At 37.2% G+C, this 18,878-nt stretch overlaps 2 protein-coding genes across 7 annotated transcripts; both read left to right on the top strand.

Annotated features, from left to right (window-relative positions):
• The first annotated feature begins 186 nt into the window (after positions 1–186).
• Positions 187–14,234, top strand: LOC113690528 (uncharacterized). 4 transcript variants are annotated; one of them, XM_072051461.1, is made up of 23 exons: positions 187–457; positions 1,244–1,465; positions 2,083–2,113; positions 2,390–2,574; positions 3,201–3,360; positions 3,549–3,645; positions 5,068–5,237; positions 6,115–6,281; positions 6,584–6,772; positions 6,887–6,976; positions 7,453–7,533; positions 8,174–8,317; positions 8,498–8,580; positions 9,930–9,984; positions 10,139–10,222; positions 10,744–10,905; positions 10,996–11,083; positions 11,440–11,517; positions 12,172–12,238; positions 12,314–12,413; positions 12,825–12,941; positions 13,097–13,153; positions 13,721–14,234. In XM_072051461.1, the coding sequence occupies exons 1-23, from the start codon at positions 344–346 to the stop codon at positions 13,886–13,888; spliced, it is 2,709 nt and encodes a 902-aa protein (XP_071907562.1). In that variant the 5' UTR covers positions 187–343; the 3' UTR covers positions 13,889–14,234. The 4 variants fall into 4 exon arrangements, with proteins under 4 accessions (XP_071907562.1, XP_027064270.2, XP_071907563.1 ...); XM_027208469.2 differs by having other exon boundaries at positions 188–457; positions 9,930–10,071; XM_072051463.1 differs by having other exon boundaries at positions 189–457; positions 1,231–1,465; positions 9,930–10,071.
• A 441-nt stretch (positions 14,235–14,675) lies between these two features.
• Positions 14,676–18,660, top strand: LOC113690526 (uncharacterized). 3 transcript variants are annotated; one of them, XM_027208467.2, is made up of 4 exons: positions 14,676–15,077; positions 15,330–15,490; positions 15,987–16,757; positions 17,012–18,660. In XM_027208467.2, the coding sequence occupies exons 1-4, from the start codon at positions 14,813–14,815 to the stop codon at positions 18,455–18,457; spliced, it is 2,643 nt and encodes an 880-aa protein (XP_027064268.2). In that variant the 5' UTR covers positions 14,676–14,812; the 3' UTR covers positions 18,458–18,660. The 3 variants fall into 3 exon arrangements, with proteins under 3 accessions (XP_027064268.2, XP_027064267.2, XP_027064266.2); XM_027208466.2 differs by having other exon boundaries at positions 15,327–15,490; XM_027208465.2 differs by having other exon boundaries at positions 14,677–15,077; positions 15,324–15,490.
• The last annotated feature ends 218 nt before the right edge of the window (positions 18,661–18,878 follow it).

Raw genomic sequence — 18,878 nt, 5'->3', positions numbered from 1 at the left:
TTCATCTCTTGAATTTCATATTTTTACAATTTTGAACTAATTATATATAATTTCTAAGAATACAACTCTAAATATTTTGTTTATCATTTACATCTGTTACATAATAATTTGAAAATTAAGTGGGTATAATGGGGCGTTTATCCACCGCGCATTCGCGCGGCGAACCTCTCCTAGTAGCATATCAAGGGGATTTATCCCTTCATTTCTACGTCTTCCCGTCAACCAAACGGAGTCAAAACTCTTCACTTCCCTTCCTTGACGGTAAAACCCAGAACCGGAGTTGGAACGCCAAGAACTCTCGGATTCACACACTCGCTAGTGTCTTGCGCGCTAAATTTCCTGGATGGAGCTCGAGTTCAGACATAGAGATTATATAACAGAGGAAAAGGCTTACTCTCTCCCTCGTCTACCTGCAGGAACTCATCCTCTGTCCACTTCCCCTGAAACGCTTCAGCAGGTCTTTTAAACATTTTTATCTTCCCCATCTTAAAGTTTGAAAAATCTTGAATTGAAATAAGAAGAATCTGCTAGAATTATGGTCCAAAATTGAATCTTTTATGTACTCTTAACTAAATTTATCTGGCTACGATATGACAACTTTGCTTGCTTGGACTCAAAAAGTGAGTTTCTGGTGGACTTCATTGAATGCCTGTGCCCAAAACGCTTAATCTCCCTATGTTTTCTGATTGTTTTTGAGGTTGTCTACTTCAATGTGCAAGTCGGAATATGGTTTTTAGGTTCTCTTGTTTTGTTTTGTTATGTTATTTAAGTGTGAATGATAAAATGGAAGACGATTTGGAGAGAAACGGGAAGCTCTATGAATTAATCATAGAGCGCGACTTCTTGTTGGTAATTATCGAAGAAACAATTGAACATTTTAGTTGAAATTTTGTGGGATAGAATTAAAACGATCGGATTTGCCACCTTGTGTGATAGAATTAAAGGGATGGGATTTGCCACCTTTGAGAGTTTTTACGTCTCGCTAGGATAGGTGGTGATGCACAAATCAAGTTGGATTACAGTCAAAGAAAGATTAGATAATGGCTTTTGGTAAATAATCCCCATCAATATGATCCATAATCAGTGCATAAAGTATAAGCTATGCTTAAGTTCAACAGCTTGTCAATTTCACGTCTTCAATGAGGAATGTTGTCTTTTTTTTTCTTGTTCTAACCAAATCTTCTTAACATTTGTTTGATCCTTCGTATAAAATATGCTGATGGTACTTAGGAATCTGTTAAAGGTTGATTTGGTGCATAAGGAGAAGGAAGAAAATGATTTTTTTGATCCACTTAGGAAGATCAATGAGAAAAAGGAAGTTTCTTTTGAGGATTTTCAAGATGAAGAGATTACAGGAGGACCGTCCAATGAAGCTTCTGTCCAGTCTTCTTCCAAGGAATGGACTTCTTTTAAGAAAATCTTGATGCAGAGATTTTCTGCATCTAAGAATATCCCGTTATCTTCAGTAAGTCTTTTTTTTGGGGCTTTTTAAGCTTTAATTAAGAATGTAATTTTTGTATGTTTGTTCATGTTTTCCCGTGGTATTTGTATTATTTAGGGACTAGTTCTATAAATTATTGTCTATAAGAAAGGTAACTCTCCACAACTCATTGTAGTGTTGGAAGCTCGGCAAGAAATAACCCGGATCTTTTTTTATTAGGATCTTATGTTTGCAAACTCAGTATGACATGCTTGGATTTTCATGCATTTGTCTATGGTGAAACAACTGCATACAAACCTCACAGGTTTTGCATTATTAGACATCTGCGACTTAATTAGTCTTTCGAAATGCTGGATGAGTTATAAACATCATATCTTGCTATCCTCAAGACCTATGAGACATAAGTTTTGTTTGCAGGGCTGTTATACCCTTCTAAAAGAATGGCAGATGTAGTCTCATCTACAGCTTAGGTACAATTTGTGTAATTTAAATGAAGAATATTAACTTAGTTAAAAAAGAGGAATATTGCCAGTCCCCTACTCCGCCACTCCCATGTCATCTTAACAAGCATGATGCCATTTTGATCTTCTGCATAAGAGTTCTATTTCAATTGGTAAATGTTTACCGGCCACATTTTGCAGATTTCAAATGCAATTATGAAGACTGGAAAGGGTATGATGCATCTTGTATTGGCTTTTTTATTCTGTACCTAGAATAAGCTTATTGCTCCCAGGGGTAAGGCTGTACAAAACCTAATTCTTCCAAGACCCTGCATTTATAGGAGTTGCAATTGCTTGGTAATCAGTTTTCTACCCCTTCCTTTTCTTTTGCTGGAGCTTAAGTGTCTTTATTGTTCCTGAAGGACCTTTGGATTGTAATGGCAAGGTAGCTTATCTTTATTAGCATTCAAATTTCTTTTAAACTTTGTGGTGTATAAATATTTTGCAGTAACTGACAAATCACCTGTGGATTCACATTTGGAAGAACTGGATGATCCTCAAAAATTTACAGAAGAAGGTCTTAAAGTTATAAGTCAGAGGGAATATGTTTTACGTTTATATGAACTCAAAGATGAGATTGCGCTTTCTTGGAGTAAAAAGGAGCATGTGACATCTTTGAAATTGTGCATCAGGGTGAGCTTTATTGTTTTGCAAATCGTTTTAGCCGTATTTGATGCTAATTTTTGTCAACTATTATCATAAAACTATACGAAGTAGTGGAAGTTTTTATAACAACATTGAGGAAGTCTTTTGTCCTGTCATTCGAGAACTCAGACTAAAGTTGCTTCAGTAAATGGGTGTGGTTTATATCCTCTGTTTATGCTAGCCTTTTCTTATTGGGGCTGACAAAAACAGCTGGAACAAGGGAAACAAAGCTGAAACTTTATAGTAACAAAACTACTTTCCTGAAAGTAAAGATTATTTGCTCACCTTTCTTCTTGAAACTTTCTTTGGGCACTTGTTAAATGAGGATACCTGTCCTTTTTTTTTTTTTTTTTGCTAATGTCTCTGGCACTTGATAAGTAATTTTAACCTGTACTGCAACATTTTAACATGTAGAGTTATGACTAAATTGCTGTTAACTTGTAATGAACTAAGATCTGAAACTTCCTTGAGATCAAAGAGCGTTTTTGGACTCTGCTTCGCTTAGATGATTTTGCGCCATGCTTACTTTGGCATCAACAAAAACAGTCAAGAAGTGGATAATAGGAGAGATATTGTTAGCTGTTGCCTTTTGAATTAGTATCTCTTCTTTCCAGGTTGCCAGACTTCTGATGGACACATCTGTTGTACAATTTTATCCAACACTATTCGTTCTAGCCACAGATGTGATGGATATGCTGGGTGATATGGTATGGCAACGAATTAGACAGAAAGCTGAGCACAGGGAAGATGGAAAATTCGTTTCTTCTTTGCCAGGTTTAACCATGACACTTAGAATCCTGTCTCTTCTTCTCTTGCAGATTTACACCCTCTTTCTGAAGCTTAAGTCTAAATCTCTGTACTTTTATATTCTGCAGATGATTCATGTAATTTCTTATTTGGATATTGAAATTTTTAAGAGATTCATTATGACATTTGCATCAACTTATGGTAACTTGTGGCAGATGATTTTGAAGCCAATAGTATTTCTGATGATGCTAAAGAAACTTGCAACAACTGGTTCTCCAAAATCGGTTCCATCCGTGAGCTTGTTCCGCGCATGTGACGTCTTTAAACTGCCTTCTCAGTATTAACATATTGTTGTCATTGAATGAGTTGCTAATCCTGCACATTATCAAATTTTAGGATTTTCCACTTAGAAGATGTACTGGTGTAGTAAACTATAGTCTTATTCTCCCAATCTGAATACATGGGAAGAATGGTGGAACCCAAATATGATTTCTTTGATCCTTGAAAGAGGTTCATTAACTACGGAGGATCAACCAGCATTACCTCAATTGGAATTGGCACACGAACACTCGGAACTGCCTCTCTTCTTGTCCCAAAACCTTAGTCGGGCGACTATGCTCAATAAACAGATATGCTACTTTGCCATGGGTTGATTTCAGCTGCTCTTTTGGGGAGGACAAGTAGTTTGACTTAAGTGCTCAATTTGAGACTTTCATAGACTATTTGGCAGAAGTAAGCCTAGGTCCATCATTGGCTGGTAGTCTTCTACCAATATCCTTTGCTTACTGTCATTGTCCACTCCATCAAGGAGCTCTCTCATTAGGTTCTCCGTCTTATTTGAAAATCAAACTTGCAAAAGTAGCAGCCCTTTAAGTGTACCTCTTGAAATAGAGATTAGGTTATCGTGCAAGAGAAATTTTGAAAATTTCTAGCAAGATGCCCCTTCGCCTTTTCTATGCACCTGTGTGTTTCAAACAACCCAAGCTTCTTTACTGTCAATTACACAAGCCATATGCTAACTTGTTTAAGCCCAATTTTATATTTCATGTCCTTGATATTACTTAAATATATACACCTCAGTGCACCATTGGTTTTAATTCTCCTTTTTAAGCACCCAAATTTTAAAAAAAAGAAAAAGAAAAAATTATCCTGGTAAATGTCTTTTCTCTCTCCCCCACAAGAAAAAAGAACAAACAATAAAACAAATAAAAATCATGGGGATGGTGAAGGTAATGGAGTCTAAAAGTACATAACTTTACTCTGTTTGAAATATCTAATACATCTTAATAGTTACAAAATTAGGGAACCTGATTTTTTTATGCTGGTTGCACCTTAAATCTGAATTTTTGTTTCTTATTTTTTTGCAAAATTAAATTGTTAAACTGATGAGGAATTGTGATAAATCCCTGAAGTACAATGATGAAAATTACCATAGAGATCATCTCAGTGTCTTTATTGTATAGATGTTATCTCAGTGCCTTTATTGTAAATCCCTTCTGGAAAATCTGCACTCAACTTGCTTTGGTTAGTCATGTAAAAGAGTTAAATTTGATGCTTGTGAATAACTTTTAACACGACTTTCCAAGAGAAGTTGAATGTAAATTCAGGGGAAAAAAAACTTAGGGGGTGTTGGTGGGAAGAGTTACGAAAGTAAAAGTTAATAATTGTAGTGATCTGTTTTTTGCATGTTGGTTTGTAATCATATGTGCTAACAGCTTTCATCGTCCTCATCAGCTATCTGGAACTGGCCGTACTGCCATGCTGGCGTTTCCTTGTTGACAATCCTATGAGTAGCCTCCAGCGCTTGGCCATGATGACAAGAGGCATTGCAGATCCAATAGCCTTGGCCTACTGCCACTTATATATGGTTCACCGAGCTCAAAAACTACCTCAACACGATTTAGGTATAACTACTTTTATCCAAAAACTATTTTTAATGGTGCACGTTCTTTTTACTTAAGGTTTGAAAGTACGTAAATTTCCCAAATAGAGAAAATAAGCTTTAAACTAGCAAAATGTACATCATACGTCTTTTCTTAAGCCGAAATCTTAATGTTTTCAGAGTTGATCAAAATCCTCTGCATATGAGTATATAGTGTATGAATAGTATGACTTGTGGCATATATATGGAGTTATACTAGAATGCGATTAGTACTCTGGATCTGACTCAAAATTATTTGAATAGATTGTTCATGCTAGTAATTTATTATACAACATAGATAGTCATTACTGTTTGAACATTCATATGTATACTTTTACATGTATTGTTCTCATTTTTAATCTCTGCACATCTAAAATTTTTGGTGTTCAGTGCCAATTCCCTTCAACTTGGTTCTTTAATGGAGGATAATAAGAAAACCTGTTAATTTTACTGCTTAAGTCCATGGGATATCTATCGAAATTGCAGTTTTATTGCCAAGCATGTTAGATGCTGCTTATTGAAAAGCTTGAAGCTAATTTTTGCTTCATTTTCCCTTTGGAACCTTGTACTTGGAAACTTTTCTGGCAAAGCATAAAGCTTAAGGGAAAAAAATTAGGACTGCTTAAGGTTGAAAAACTTATTTAGCCTATCTTTGGCTGTTTATATGGATTGTTTTCCGAACTTGGAACAAATCAATTTACAATCTTAAAAAAAATTTCTGGACTTGGCTTCATTCTGGCCATGTGTGTTTCTATTTGAAATTAGATATGTTTGATGAGGTATATCAAGTTTACTCTTAGGCTCTTACCATCTTTGATTTATTTCTCCCAATTTAAACTGCGCGTTTTGGTCTCCAACAGGATACCTTGTCACTGGCATCAATGACTTGAAATTTGTAATGATGCGCATTCTTTCACTGCAAGAAACAACTTGCATAATCTCTCTAGCAGATAGAAGGTTGCTTTTGAGCCTCATGGAACCTGCTATTGAGTATATGATGAGATGCATATATAAGGATTTAAATCAGGTATGATTGCATAGTACATATATGCATACTTGTTTGCTGGTTTTACAGTAATTTTTGGGGGATAAAAATCTTTCTGGTATTACTAGGACCAATATTGCTTTAATATGCTGGTTAGAATGAGCAACTTGGATTTGGGAGTAGAAATTAGGTGTCAGTCATCTTGTGTAATACTGTTTTACAGAGAATGGTGTATATTTACTATTGTTCTCATGTGGAAACAATATATTGCATTTTTTGGTAGTAATTTTTTATGAACTGTCCTGGCAATGATCTGACCGAGAGTATCACTCTTATGTTAAAAGGTTCAAGTTCGTGATGTAATTGTGGGGCTTGGACTTGGAAAGGACAAGTCACATTTATTTGGAGACTGTTCATGCATTTCAGTTATTCTTCATCATTTACTAAAGGAGCTCCCTACTGGACTAATCTGTGCTAATGCCATGAGTATTCTTCATCTGATTGAGTGCAATATTGATTTTTCATATGATCAGGTAGCTAATATTTTATTCTTGCACAATTTCTACATATCTAGTGTTCAAGTTACATATCTCTACTGTCATTTATGACACTTATCCTAGTGCAAAATTTTCACACTTTGAATGCAGTATTTGAATTACAAGTTGCTTGGACTCAGGCTGTGTGAAAACATTTCTCGAGTGAATGAGGCCATGGCTTTAGTGGATAAGGTCATTCAGGTACTTTCTTTTGATTTTTATTGTTTACATTTTACCAGAACTTCATATTTTGCATCACATGCTATCTTGCTCCCTAGGTCATCTAGAAAAGGTTATTATTAGACGTTAAGCATATTACATGGCAAATTGGAAATTTCAACTCATTAATGTGGTTCCTGTTATAACTAAAAAAGTCCTGAGGCTGCTTTCAAATTTTAATTTGCATACTAGGTTTGATTGGTTTTTTGGCAATTCGAAAAAAAAGTATAGAGATGCAGAAGAAACTTCATTCGATGTGTCTAGATTCTACAAAATGATACGCATGAAGGGATCTAGAATCTTACCAACCTTCAAATATCCACAATCAGGATGAGTGCAGAAATCTAGATGTATTCTCAAAGCAATATCTCATTACATGTTATGTATGAAAATTGTAAATTTTTATGAAGAAATTTCCTTAATGTTCACTGTTCATGATTTGTTTGTTATGTCTTCAGGTCATTTCTTGCTATGATAGACTACATGAATATTTGGAGGTTTTAGATGCTTATGTGGATATTGTTCTGCATAATCAAATGGTAAGTTGCCTGTATTGCAGTTCAGCATGTTGACATTGCAAAATTTTTCTTGCTTATATTTCTAATTGGTTTACTCATGGCCTGACAAGAGGTGCATTTATTTTGCTCCATAGTTTTAAGTTTGCTTATGTTTATGGATCTTGAAGATTTGAATATAGAGTGTGTGAGGATCTCCCATACAGTGCTATAGGTACATGTGAAGTAACCTAGTGATGTACTCTTCCTGGTCTTAAATCCTCAAGTCTAAGTTTGTAATGGTATACTGTCCTGGTAGAGACCAGTCTAGTGCACTTAGTTTGTCACACATAGATTACCTCCAGAGCCTGCTCTGATACCAACACTAATGTCCAAAGTGGAATGCCAATCAAGTAACTGTTGGAGGCTAATGGATAGAGCCAATACACTTACATCACCAAATTATTTATTTATTTTTTACATGTTGAGCCTCTCATTGTTTATAACTATTCAAATGTTTAAAGACAAATTTCAAGCATGTGTTCTAATTGTGGATTATATGAAATACTCACTGTCCTGTAACTTAAGGTTTGCACTAAAAGTAAAAATTTGAGCATGTATATTACCTTTTAAGCAGACTGAAGAGACTTTGCTGTAGTTGACCTTGTCTTTCTTGATGTTGCAGCACATTTATTTGAACAGAATATTGAATGAAATATTTGAGCGATTATGTGCTAAAGGGATTGATAAGAATGCTCTATCAGGCTTGCAGTCTTTCCTTTTGAAGCTCGTTACTCATTTTGATCATTTGGAAGATATATTATCACTGGTATATTGCTCATTAAACTTCTGCTTCTGCTCCCTCACTCTGCCCATCAGCTTCAATTTGATTTTGATTAAGAAGTGGCTACTAATTAAAAACTAGTAAATAATTGGCAAGATTGCCTGTTTCACAGTTGCTGTGGATTGTTAAATATCTATAATTGACTCAGATATAATAAATTTGCAGAGCCATTTTGTTGACATCTTAGACGTGATGCACGGAAGCTCAAGGAACATCATCAACATTAGCATCCTTAGAATGGCAACAAGGTATTGGTTTATGTCAGTCACATTAAAATTGAACTTTCTTCAAAATGTTGTGGGCACTCTTTCAAGCCAGCCACCAATATTCTCTCGGTTTCATGGGAAAGTAAGTTGGATTCTTTTTCTTTAAAAGTTTAGCATAGGCTGGCATTATTGCCAGAGCAAAACCTTTCCTGCCAGAGTAATTTTCATCTAAATGCTAGAAATACCCCTATAAAAGTCAACAACAGCTTGCTGAATTTTGCAGACCTGACAAAGCTGTCTTCTCCTTTTCTTACCCATTCCATTCTTGAATTTCTATGCTTAATAAAACCACCTAATTGCAGTTAAAAAGCCACTCAACAGAGCCACCAACAACCACAACACCACTGTGGTACTCCAGTTTTCACCTGGAAACAAAACAAAAAATTTGATGACAAAATTTTGTTTTTAGAATGTGTCTACTCCTAACTTTTTAATCTTCAATTATATCAGACAAAGAGCTTTTAAAAGTTCTGGTTTGGGGTGACAGTGATATTGAGGAGAGAGATTGGAAAAAGGGAGTTTATAGTGCTAGGAAATAGGTGGATTAAAGGGAGGGATAAGGTGGCTAAGAGATTGTAACCTGTTTGAGACATGGAGTGACCTTTCTTTGAGGGGTGAAGGGGTTAGACCAGAGGGTGCTTGGTGAAGGAGCCACTGAGAAATTAGAGGGATTGGGTGCAAAAGTCTCAGGCATAGATGAGGTAGAGGGGAAGACAGCAAAAAGCTACCATGGACAAGGAGGACATGGAAGTTGGAATTCAATGGAGAGAGAGTAAGAGAGAGAGAGAAGAATGTGATGCTGAGCCATGAGCACTGGTTTTCCTTCAAAGGGATAGTCTAGGTATTCAGGTCAACATTGCTCTGGGAAAAAAATTTTTGCGCTGGCAATATCGCCAGCCCTTAGCATACTGAAGTACTTAACCTCTTCATCTGGTCAATGGGTGCCATGTGTGCTATATAATGCGGTGACTTTTTAAAATTTTGTAACTTCCGGTGCTTATTGCTGCTTAAAAGAATTTACTGGTCTTCATGCGTAAGATGTGGTGACTAAAGTTTCCAACTACTGCCCAAGTTGAATGGGACATTCACTTTTGGAGTTTGCTGGCATAGGTTGATTGGGAGATTCACTTGTTTAGTTGAAAACCTACTACATCCTAATTTTGACATAATGTCAAACAGAGCTGAGCATATTTCTTTTGTATCTGAAAAGAAGCCTCAAGATCAATTTGGAAATGTCTTCTTCTAAAATTTGAGAGAGAAGAAAGCGTAGTGTTACTATTGCTTCTTATTCTGGAAATCTGCTGACTCGGTACCTTTTGTATATGTGGCAGGAACACTTGCATTGACGATCCAACTATCATTCATTTTCTGTTTGAAGTTTCTCAGGTGTTGCATGATGGGACAGACTTCTCAAACATAAGAAATAATGAAAATCAACATTCAGCACGCCTAATTTCTCGTTTTGTGAACATGGTAGGATAAATTCTTCTCAGACTCCTGCCAAGTAATATTTTAATATAGAGATGTTTTACACTTTCAGGTTGATTATGGGCGAGATTTTGAACGCAATTTGTCATTTCTGGTTGATTGCCGCGGAGCCTTTGGTGACATGATTGAACTCAAGGTTCTCTATCCACTTATGTTTGCCAAAAAGGAAAAGAAGATGATTAAGAGATTGTGCTATTTATGTTTATGATGCGAGTGTTTGGAAAAGATTAGTTTCACTTCCACTGCTTGGATTTGGCATTTTGCTCAACCTGAAATTCAGTGAACAGAAGTCTAGCAAAAATTAGCACACTGAAGTGGCGCTCATCATTAATTTGTCTCTTTTGTCCTCTCCTCTCTCTCTCTCTCTCTATTAATTTTCTATTTTTTGTGTTCGTGGAAACATGCTGTCAGAGAAAAAATTATACATACAGTGGTTGGACTGGACAATCCAATGGCATCTGCCACCAGTTTTGTGTTTGTGTACTTTATGTGCTGATTATATGTGCTTTTCCTCTTTGAATGCATATGAAACAGCATATGTTCATTATGTATTCCCTTTTTGGTAATTGGTGTATGATGTAGAATTGCTTGGTACAAGTCTAAGTAGTGGCCTGTAAGATATGAAATTACATGTAAGATTCCTTGGTTGACTTGCAGGAGACGCTTGTTCACTCCAGCAATCTTTTATCCATTAAGCTTATGAAAGAGAGCAGTAATCTTTTCGCTTTTGCCAAATCTTGCCTAACATTTAGTGAAGTTACAATAGCTGCTATTCCTGATCACTTTAGGCGGTTCAGTCTCTATCTTGAAACAGCAGAGGTACTGATTTGGGTCTTTCTTTCTAGTTAAGGTAATATTATTGGCAGATGCATATATCATTTGGTGTACATTGCCTTCTGTATCTATCAGGTTGCTTTGATGGGTGGATTAGTTTCTCATGCAGATGGACTTATAGATTCAGCGCTCTGCTATTTGCAGGACTTTGATTTAGTGGATGGTTAGTTCATTCTTTTAATTGTACTGGTTGAATGTATCATTGAAATAATTGCAGGGAAGTCTACTTTTTTTCCCCTTTACTATTTTTGGTCTTTTCTTATTTGGCCCGACAGCTCTAAATGATAGATTTATAGATGGTAAAAGGATAGAAAATTTATTTTCATTGGTCGTTTCTCTCTCTGTTTCTTGGTGGTTTGTGTTTGTGCAATGCATAGCTGAGTTACTTGGTTAAGGTATAAAGACTTATCTACCAATTATTTGGAATTTATTCTGTTTATCATGTTTTTTCCCTGATATATGTTTTTTGCTTTTATAAGATTAGATATCCATATTAAATCTGCGCAACTCTTCTTGTAGGTTTGCGGACAACTAACGATACCGAAGCAAATCTTTCCCTGATATGCAAGCTATGCAATCTCATGATTGTGGTCCCAGGTTGATTTACCTTATGAATTTTCTTCTTACAGAAATCTATTTGTTGTCTACTGAATCTGCCTAGGCTTTTTTTGCTTTATTTGGTTGGTGTATTTACAAGTTGATGCCACTAAATGCATGAATGGTCACTGAATATAAGTACAGTGAGTGTGATTAAATAAGGGGGTGACATCTAAAATTTAGTGCTTATCCTCTTTGGTGGAGGGAGGAAGGCACCTACTATACTTAGACTTAAGATCTCATGCTTTTCTCCCATGCCATCACATGTCATGGTGGGGCCTTCTTCCTACCACTGTTACCTGCACATCTCAAAGAACAGGAAGTGTTTTGAGCTGATTACCTTGTTAAAATTGAATATATTTTTTATTTACACTAACAATTTTAAGCTATTGTACCTGTTAGTTTTCATCTAAAATTTTGTTTTCTAACTTTTCTTCATTGTTTAGAATGATAGGTCCATGACCACTGAATGTTTACATATGTGAATGTATGTTAAAGGGAAATTAGCTGATTCTGTTTTACAGTAATAGCTGGAAGAATTTGTAGTATGTGAGTGGAGCACTTCATATGTTGAAATGATGAGAGAGGAAGACTTCTGATTTTGTCTCGTGTTTTTTTTGGTATTTTTACTTGGTTCTATTAATATTTTTTCAGGTAATGTTGAACAAGGATTCTTGGATGGCCCCAAGAAAATATTTTCTTTCCTCGATTCCCAACCATGGTAAGGGCTTCCAACTGTCTTGTATACTTATGTACAGTGTGGACATTTCATTACTGCTCTGTCCTATTATTGCAGGATGACCTCAAAATTAAAGATCAAGGGGATGTGCGCTCTTATTTCAATTTTAGCAGCATTTTCCCAAAATGCAATACCCTTGCAATTAATACCTGGGAAGGTATTTTGTTACTTTACTCAAACTATTGTTACTCTTTCTGCCCTATGTTCATGTCAAATTGAAACTGAAATGGTTGAGGATAACACCTTAAAATGTAAATTGAGCTCTGCTATTGTTATTTAGTTTTGCATTTGTGTAGAAATAGTTGGGTTGAGATTGAAATATTAAAGCCAGTTCCAATTATGTCTCAAAACTTGCAATCTGCAGTTCCAATTATGTCTCAAAACTTGCAATCTGCAGTTCCAATTATGTCTTTAAAGTCACAACTTTGATATCACCTAATGGAGTTCACCAAAACATGCCCATATGATTTTGCATTCGAGTTCCTTCTTTTTATTTGATTGATTTATGTGTTATATGCATATGCTTTACACTGTGGTCTGAGCTAATCGTGATTTATTATACAACCAGGTAATAGGCAATCATGAGTTAATTTATGGTGATCCAACTTGTTCAGAAGAAATTTTGTCATTTTCTCGTGCTATTATTCAGAAAATTGTGGATATTGTCTTACAAGAGCCTTCACAGGTAACTTGACATCTTCCCTCCCTTTATACTTCCTCTCTGCTTTCTGGTTGTTTCTTCCTTCCATTTTGCTTGTAATTAGTAAGGAAAGTCCATGGAGATGTTATTTGATCCATCACAACCATTCTCATCTTGTAACTCTTTATTCTTTGTTTTAGGCTACTAGTGGAAATCTTGCACTTGAAGGTTGCAGCTCCATAGCTTCATCATTTAGAGTAAGTCGAGCATCATTTGCTGGTTTCTGTGTGACAAACAAACCATTTGATACGAGATATTCTAAGTTACTTCAGTAGTTGTAATGAGGGGGAATTGATAGAAAAGGGCAAGGATCTGCACAACATTAGAGTTGCTGAAGAATATTCTCTTAGTACAGTATCTTGTTTTCCTTGTTCCAATTTTTTTCTCTTTTTAACTCAAAATTATTGGAAGAGAGAAAATGAGGTAGAATCTTGTCTTACCCTAGCATTTCATCTTCCTCAACTCAGAGATGTCTCTTGTCACAAGTCTTCTGTGGCTATATAAATATTTGAGTTGATATAATAACTATTTTCCTACTTGAGGGCTTATTACATTTTAGCATGAAAAGAATTTGATTGCCAGAATACAATGCTTTGATTTTTAAGTGGACGAATGTTGTTTCAGTTACACTGATTAGTGTCATGTTTAATTTCAATCATGTTGCTCTTTGGTGTTGTCTGCTGGTTATTTTGATATCTCATTGTTGTAAGTGGTTCTTGCTTTCATCTTTTATGTTTCTGAGCCTGCTCTGCTTATTCGAACAGGTACGCACAGACATACTCACAATCTGCTCCAGACTGTTGGAAATAGCCGAGTTAAGCCTGAGTTCTGATGATAGATATTTGGTGTCTACCAAAAACTTTGTAAATACGTGCCAACTTTGTTGTCAGGAGGATGGACATTTGCAGAATTCAGAAAGCATGACTGGTTAGACTTTTTGGTGCAAAAGTTGGTTTGTGTAGTTTTGTATAGTGTCTTTGTTGTAAGTATCATCTTCCAGAATCATAGATTTCTCTTTCACATTGAAAGAGTGAGTTCTTGTTTCAGTTATCAGAGTTTCGTGGTATAGGAGAATGTTGTAGCCTTAGCAGTAGGTTTTCTGAAGGAAATAGCCTTAGCAGTAGTTAGCTCATGACATTTATTTACTAGGGTTGTTCTGGCTGTAAATGCTCGACTTCGGGGGAAGAAAATCTCCATTTGTTTCTGCACTTTCTTCCCCCCTGTTTTTCTAGTCTTTCATCCCTCTTGGGGGCAGATAAATACTTCGCCTTTCTTTTACTTTTTTCTTGGGGGCGGGGGGTGTGGTTTGTACATGGTGGCCTTGGAGCCATTGAGAATGGGCTTCTTGATGCTGAAAATTTTCGTGCCTTGTATGGACTAATATCCATGTGCTGTATAAAGGAAAATTCTAGTTGTGCCTGCATGAAATTTTTCAAATTTTGAGCAAAGAGAGATGCCGCATCTTTCATTAAGATTTATCTCTAAGACCCAACTCAATTAAGAAGGATATTGACTAGAAGTGTTAACCTTGTGTTGCGTGATTTGCTGAATTTGCAATGACTTGGAAGATTAAAATTACTAATGTACGTGAATTTGCAATGAGAATGGCCCAAGTGCATGGAAGTCATTCAAAAGCCCATAAAGCCCAAGAGCAGGGTGTCCGCAGGTGAACAATTTATAGGCCATTTATAGGCCCAAAACCGGCCACCTCCCGCAATCATCAAAATTACGTACGTACATACAGACAATAGACAGTAATACTGCAATACAAAATCCTAATCCCTGACAGTGGCATTAAATATAACATGTAAGCTAGGGTTTCATTTCAATTGCATCCCGATAAATTGCTATAGACGATGATGGATCTAGAGGTGGTGGGCCGCCATGCCCTGCTGTTCGACGACGATGCCATGGCGTCGTTTGTGAACTCCGGTGACGCGCTCGTCGAGTGGAATTCCCTACTAATCGACCGCTACGACGTCCGCCACCTCCTCCCCGGTCCACTGCCTCCCCGCAGGCGGCGCAATCCTCAAACTACTCCTCATCTCATCGAATCGTCACATAATTCTGAGCTCGATCACGAACGCTACCTCGACCTTCCTCCCCCTTCCGATGAACCAGGTAAGATAATTTTTGTTCTCCTTCTCCACTTTTAACATTTTTCTTTTTAGATTTCGTAAACTTTTGTGCTGCTTTTACTTAATTGAGGTCCACAAATTCTGAAAAAGTTGAAATTTGACTTATCAATGGTGAATTTCCTTTTCTTACAGCCCCGTTAGGATTAGTTCTTATGGATTTGCATATTGATTTTTTCATTTTTTTTATGAACATACTGACTTGGGTAATTCTAATATCTGTTTTGCCTAGAAGCAGAAGAGGCTGAAAAGCCTGGGGATGCTGGGGGTTATCGTGCTGTGGCCTTTTCTTATGAAAACACCAATGGCTCAGCTGACCAGAATGACGCAGATGGGGGGCTAGAATGTGCTAGATTCCTTCCTCCGTTCCCTGTGCCTGAGAGCCTTCTTCATAGCTTGGTAAGTTCATTATCGTGAACATGCTTCATTGGACATTTCCATTTTGATTTTCAGGGTTGTTTATTTACTTGCTCTAACTTGACTGCAAATGTGGCCAATAGTAACCCCAGTAATGTGCATGCTATTCTAAGGCTCACCCTGTCTAAGTTTTCAGATGCTCGGAGCAGGAATGGAGTTATTGTGATCTAAGGTTGCCATTCACTGGAACCTTGTGTCGTTTTGATGTCATGACCAAGTTGCAGTGCAGGTGGGATTAGGATTGTACATATTTTCATTGTACGGAGTAGCATTTACTTCTTGAAGGCAACTGCATAAGAAATATTTCGTACAGCTTTTCAATGTGGGTATATGTTATTAAAATACTTGTTTATGTCAGACTATCTTGATGTATCTTTGGAATGTGAGATTTTAAGCTACTATGCTTTGGATTTGCAATTTTGAATTTCAAATTCTGACAGACCTTTGGTGATCTTCTTGCTTTTGTCTGTTTTTCCAGCCTCCATCAGAGAAAGTACATCAGATTATTGCAAGGACTGCTAAATTTGTCAGCAAACATGGTGGGCAGTCAGAAATTGTTTTGAGGGTGAAACAAGGAGACAATCCAACATTTGGGTTCTTGATGCCTGACCATAATCTTCACGCATACTTCAGGTTTCTTGTCGATCACCAAGAATTATTGCAGTCAGATAGTGATGGCAAAACTCAATCTTTAGATGAAACTGCTGATACTAACCAGAATAAGGCGGGTGTTGGAGGCGCTTTGTCTTTGCTAGGTTCTGTATATGGGTCTGGAGAGGATGAGGAGGATGCAAACGAAACTGGAAATGGTGTTCCAGACAAAGTCATGAATACAGCCAGTTCAGTTGTTTCTCATGGTTCAGAAAAGACAGATTCTAGTTCAAATGCGCCTGAGAAAAAGGAACCTCTTGCAAAGCGTCCAGTTCATACTAATGACAAGCTTTCTGCTCTGAAGAAAAATCCTTCAATTGCAGCATCTAAGCCTGGAAGAACAACTAATGTTAAAAAGGATCATGTCTCAGGCTCATATTTGGCTTCTTCGGAGAAGTTAAAGGAACCTTTATTTTTAGAGCCTCCTTCTGATCTGAAGAGATTGATTGACAAGGTTGTTGATTTTGTTCTGAAGAATGGAAAGCAGTTTGAGGCTGCACTCCGTGAGCAGGACAGTAAACAGGGGAGGTTCCCGTTTCTTGTGCTGTCTGACCAGTATCATCCATACTACCTAAAAAGCCTCCAAAAAGCTCAGGAGGTGTGCCCTTTACCTTTGTCTATGGTGCTGTTTGTGAATGTATATGGGTGGTGTTCTATTTGACATTGTATACCTTCAAATTTGGGCTCTCTCTCTCTCTCTATATACCTGCTATACCCATTGTTTGTCAGTTTTGGAATGTATTTCTTATTCTCATATCGAACATGCGTCGTATTTGTTTCCTCTGATAGATTATGTATACAGCCACTTATTTGACTCCATTTCTTTGCTGACTTTCCTTTACTTTTTTGCAGTCAAAAGTGAGTGCCAAGAACACCTATGGGGAGGATGATTCAGCAAGACTTGGCCTAGACAAGAATGAGTATATGTCGTCCAAATATCTTTGTTCTGATATTCCAGATGAATCTGACAGGAAGGAGAAATTTAAAATGATAATTGGTAAATCAAGAAAGGATCTACAGGACCCACCTTCTAAAGCAACCCAGCAAGAGTGTGGAGTAAGTGTAGATGCAGAAGCTGCTGCAGCTATTCTTCAGGCTGCCACAAGGGGCTTCAGAATTCCAAATAGCGTCAGTTCGAGCACAGCTCGCAGTGATAACAGTGGGGGCCATGACAAGGACGTTGGACAGGCCTCAGGCTTTGGGTCCAATTCTTTGGGCTATAAGGCAGAGGAAAAAGCTGCCGTTTTTGAAACTAGCGGTGGGGCTGACTCTGAAGCACACTTGACCAGAGAGCAGAAGCTGAAAGCTGAAAGACTGAAAAGGGCAAAGATGTTTGTGGCCATGTTAAAAAGTGGAGCTGTGCCCTCAAAAACTGAGCCCTTGCGTGCTTTGTCAGTAGAACCTTCGGAACCAGGGCTTTCAGGATCCCCTGCTGAAGTTAATGATGGTATTAAAGAAAGAGAATGCAGCTCAGCCCCTACAGATATTATTATGTTGGAGAAAAATGAAAATCCTGAGAGAAACAGTTTGAGTGATGAACGGAGATCAAAGAGGAATTACCGATCAAGACCTGAGAGATGTGAAGAAAATGATGATGAAAATAATGATGAGGAAGAATTGGAACAGGATAACTCTAAGGAGGAGCATGAAGGAGGACAAGATGAAGAGAGAAAGAATCACAAGCACTCCAGAAAGAAGCATCACTCGCATCATTCTTCCCGTGAAAAGGATTATGATGACGATTACAAGAAGGAAAAGTCGCATAGGCGATCCAGAAAGAGGCACCGATCTCATCGTTCTTCTCATGAAGATGATGATGGAGAAAAAGATACTGATACAAGTTATCATAAACAGTCGAGCAAGAAGCATTCATCTCGTCGATCTTCACATGAAAAAGAGGATAAAAAGGATCACAAGCACTGTAGAAAGAAGCACCAGTCTTATCGTTCTTCACATCGAAGTGGAGGCAGTCCTAAGCGCCAGAAAGTTTATTCATCTGAGGATGGAGACATTCAACTAAAAAAGCGTGACTGCTCTTCTAGTCCCGAGAATGAGCATTATGATAGATATGTTGGAGACAGAAAGAGATCCTACTCAGAAAAAGATGAATTGGAGGAAGGCGAGATCAGTCCTAAATTCTCTGATCATTCTAGGGTTGCGGGTGGTCATCATAGCCGTGAAACTTCTGTAGACATGGCAAGTACATATTCGAGGGCTTCTTCTCAACCCTCTGAGACAACCCAAATCTCTGATGATCTCAGGGCCAAGATACGTGCAATGCTGATGACAACTAGGTAAAAGTGCTTTCAGCATTGATTGAACAACGGGAAAAATAGAGGAGGACGGGGAAGTAAGAGACATGGACAAAAGTAGCCGTGTCTTCTCTCTCTCTATGAAACAGAAAGCTGTACACTCGTAATTTACCACAGGTTTTGACAATATATTGTCACCGATTTGAGCAGTGGGTCGAAATTCAAAATTTTCGTTTTTCCCTTTGCGTATTCCTGAGCTCGTTTGCCTGTTTTCAAGTGTTTCCTAAGCAAAACAAGATGCATATGCAAAAGACTGGCATTGCTGCATATTTTAGCGAACGCGTTCTTGGATAGGAAAAGGCCCTTGAAGGAACAAGGGATAATTTGTTGTAACGTACGTGGGATAAAAAAGAAATTAAAAATATATTTATGATTTAAATAAATAAAATTGTACAAAAAACAACCTT

This window comes from Coffea arabica, chromosome 5c, assembly GCF_036785885.1.
Source record: "Coffea arabica cultivar ET-39 chromosome 5c, Coffea Arabica ET-39 HiFi, whole genome shotgun sequence".
NCBI classification, from domain to species: domain Eukaryota; kingdom Viridiplantae; phylum Streptophyta; class Magnoliopsida; order Gentianales; family Rubiaceae; genus Coffea; species Coffea arabica.
Note: the sequence above shows the minus strand (reverse complement) of the source record. Positions and strands in the feature narration are given on the sequence as shown.

Bases quoted from the DNA above. Each gene is read 5' to 3' on its own strand.
- LOC113690526 (XM_027208465.2), top strand. From the start codon at position 14,813: ATGATGGATCTAGAGGTGGTGGGCCGCCATGCCCTGCTGTTCGACGAC. The intron at 15,078-15,323 runs GTAAGATAATTT...TGTTTTGCCTAG, and splicing joins TCCCCCTTCCGATGAACCAG to AAGCAGAAGAGGCTGAAAAG. The intron at 15,491-15,986 runs GTAAGTTCATTA...CTGTTTTTCCAG, and splicing joins AGAGCCTTCTTCATAGCTTG to CCTCCATCAGAGAAAGTACA.
- LOC113690528 (XM_027208469.2), top strand. From the start codon at position 344: ATGGAGCTCGAGTTCAGACATAGAGATTATATAACAGAGGAAAAGGCT. The intron at 458-1,243 runs GTCTTTTAAACA...AATCTGTTAAAG, and splicing joins CCCCTGAAACGCTTCAGCAG to GTTGATTTGGTGCATAAGGA. The intron at 6,773-6,886 runs GTAGCTAATATT...CTTTGAATGCAG, and splicing joins TTGATTTTTCATATGATCAG to TATTTGAATTACAAGTTGCT.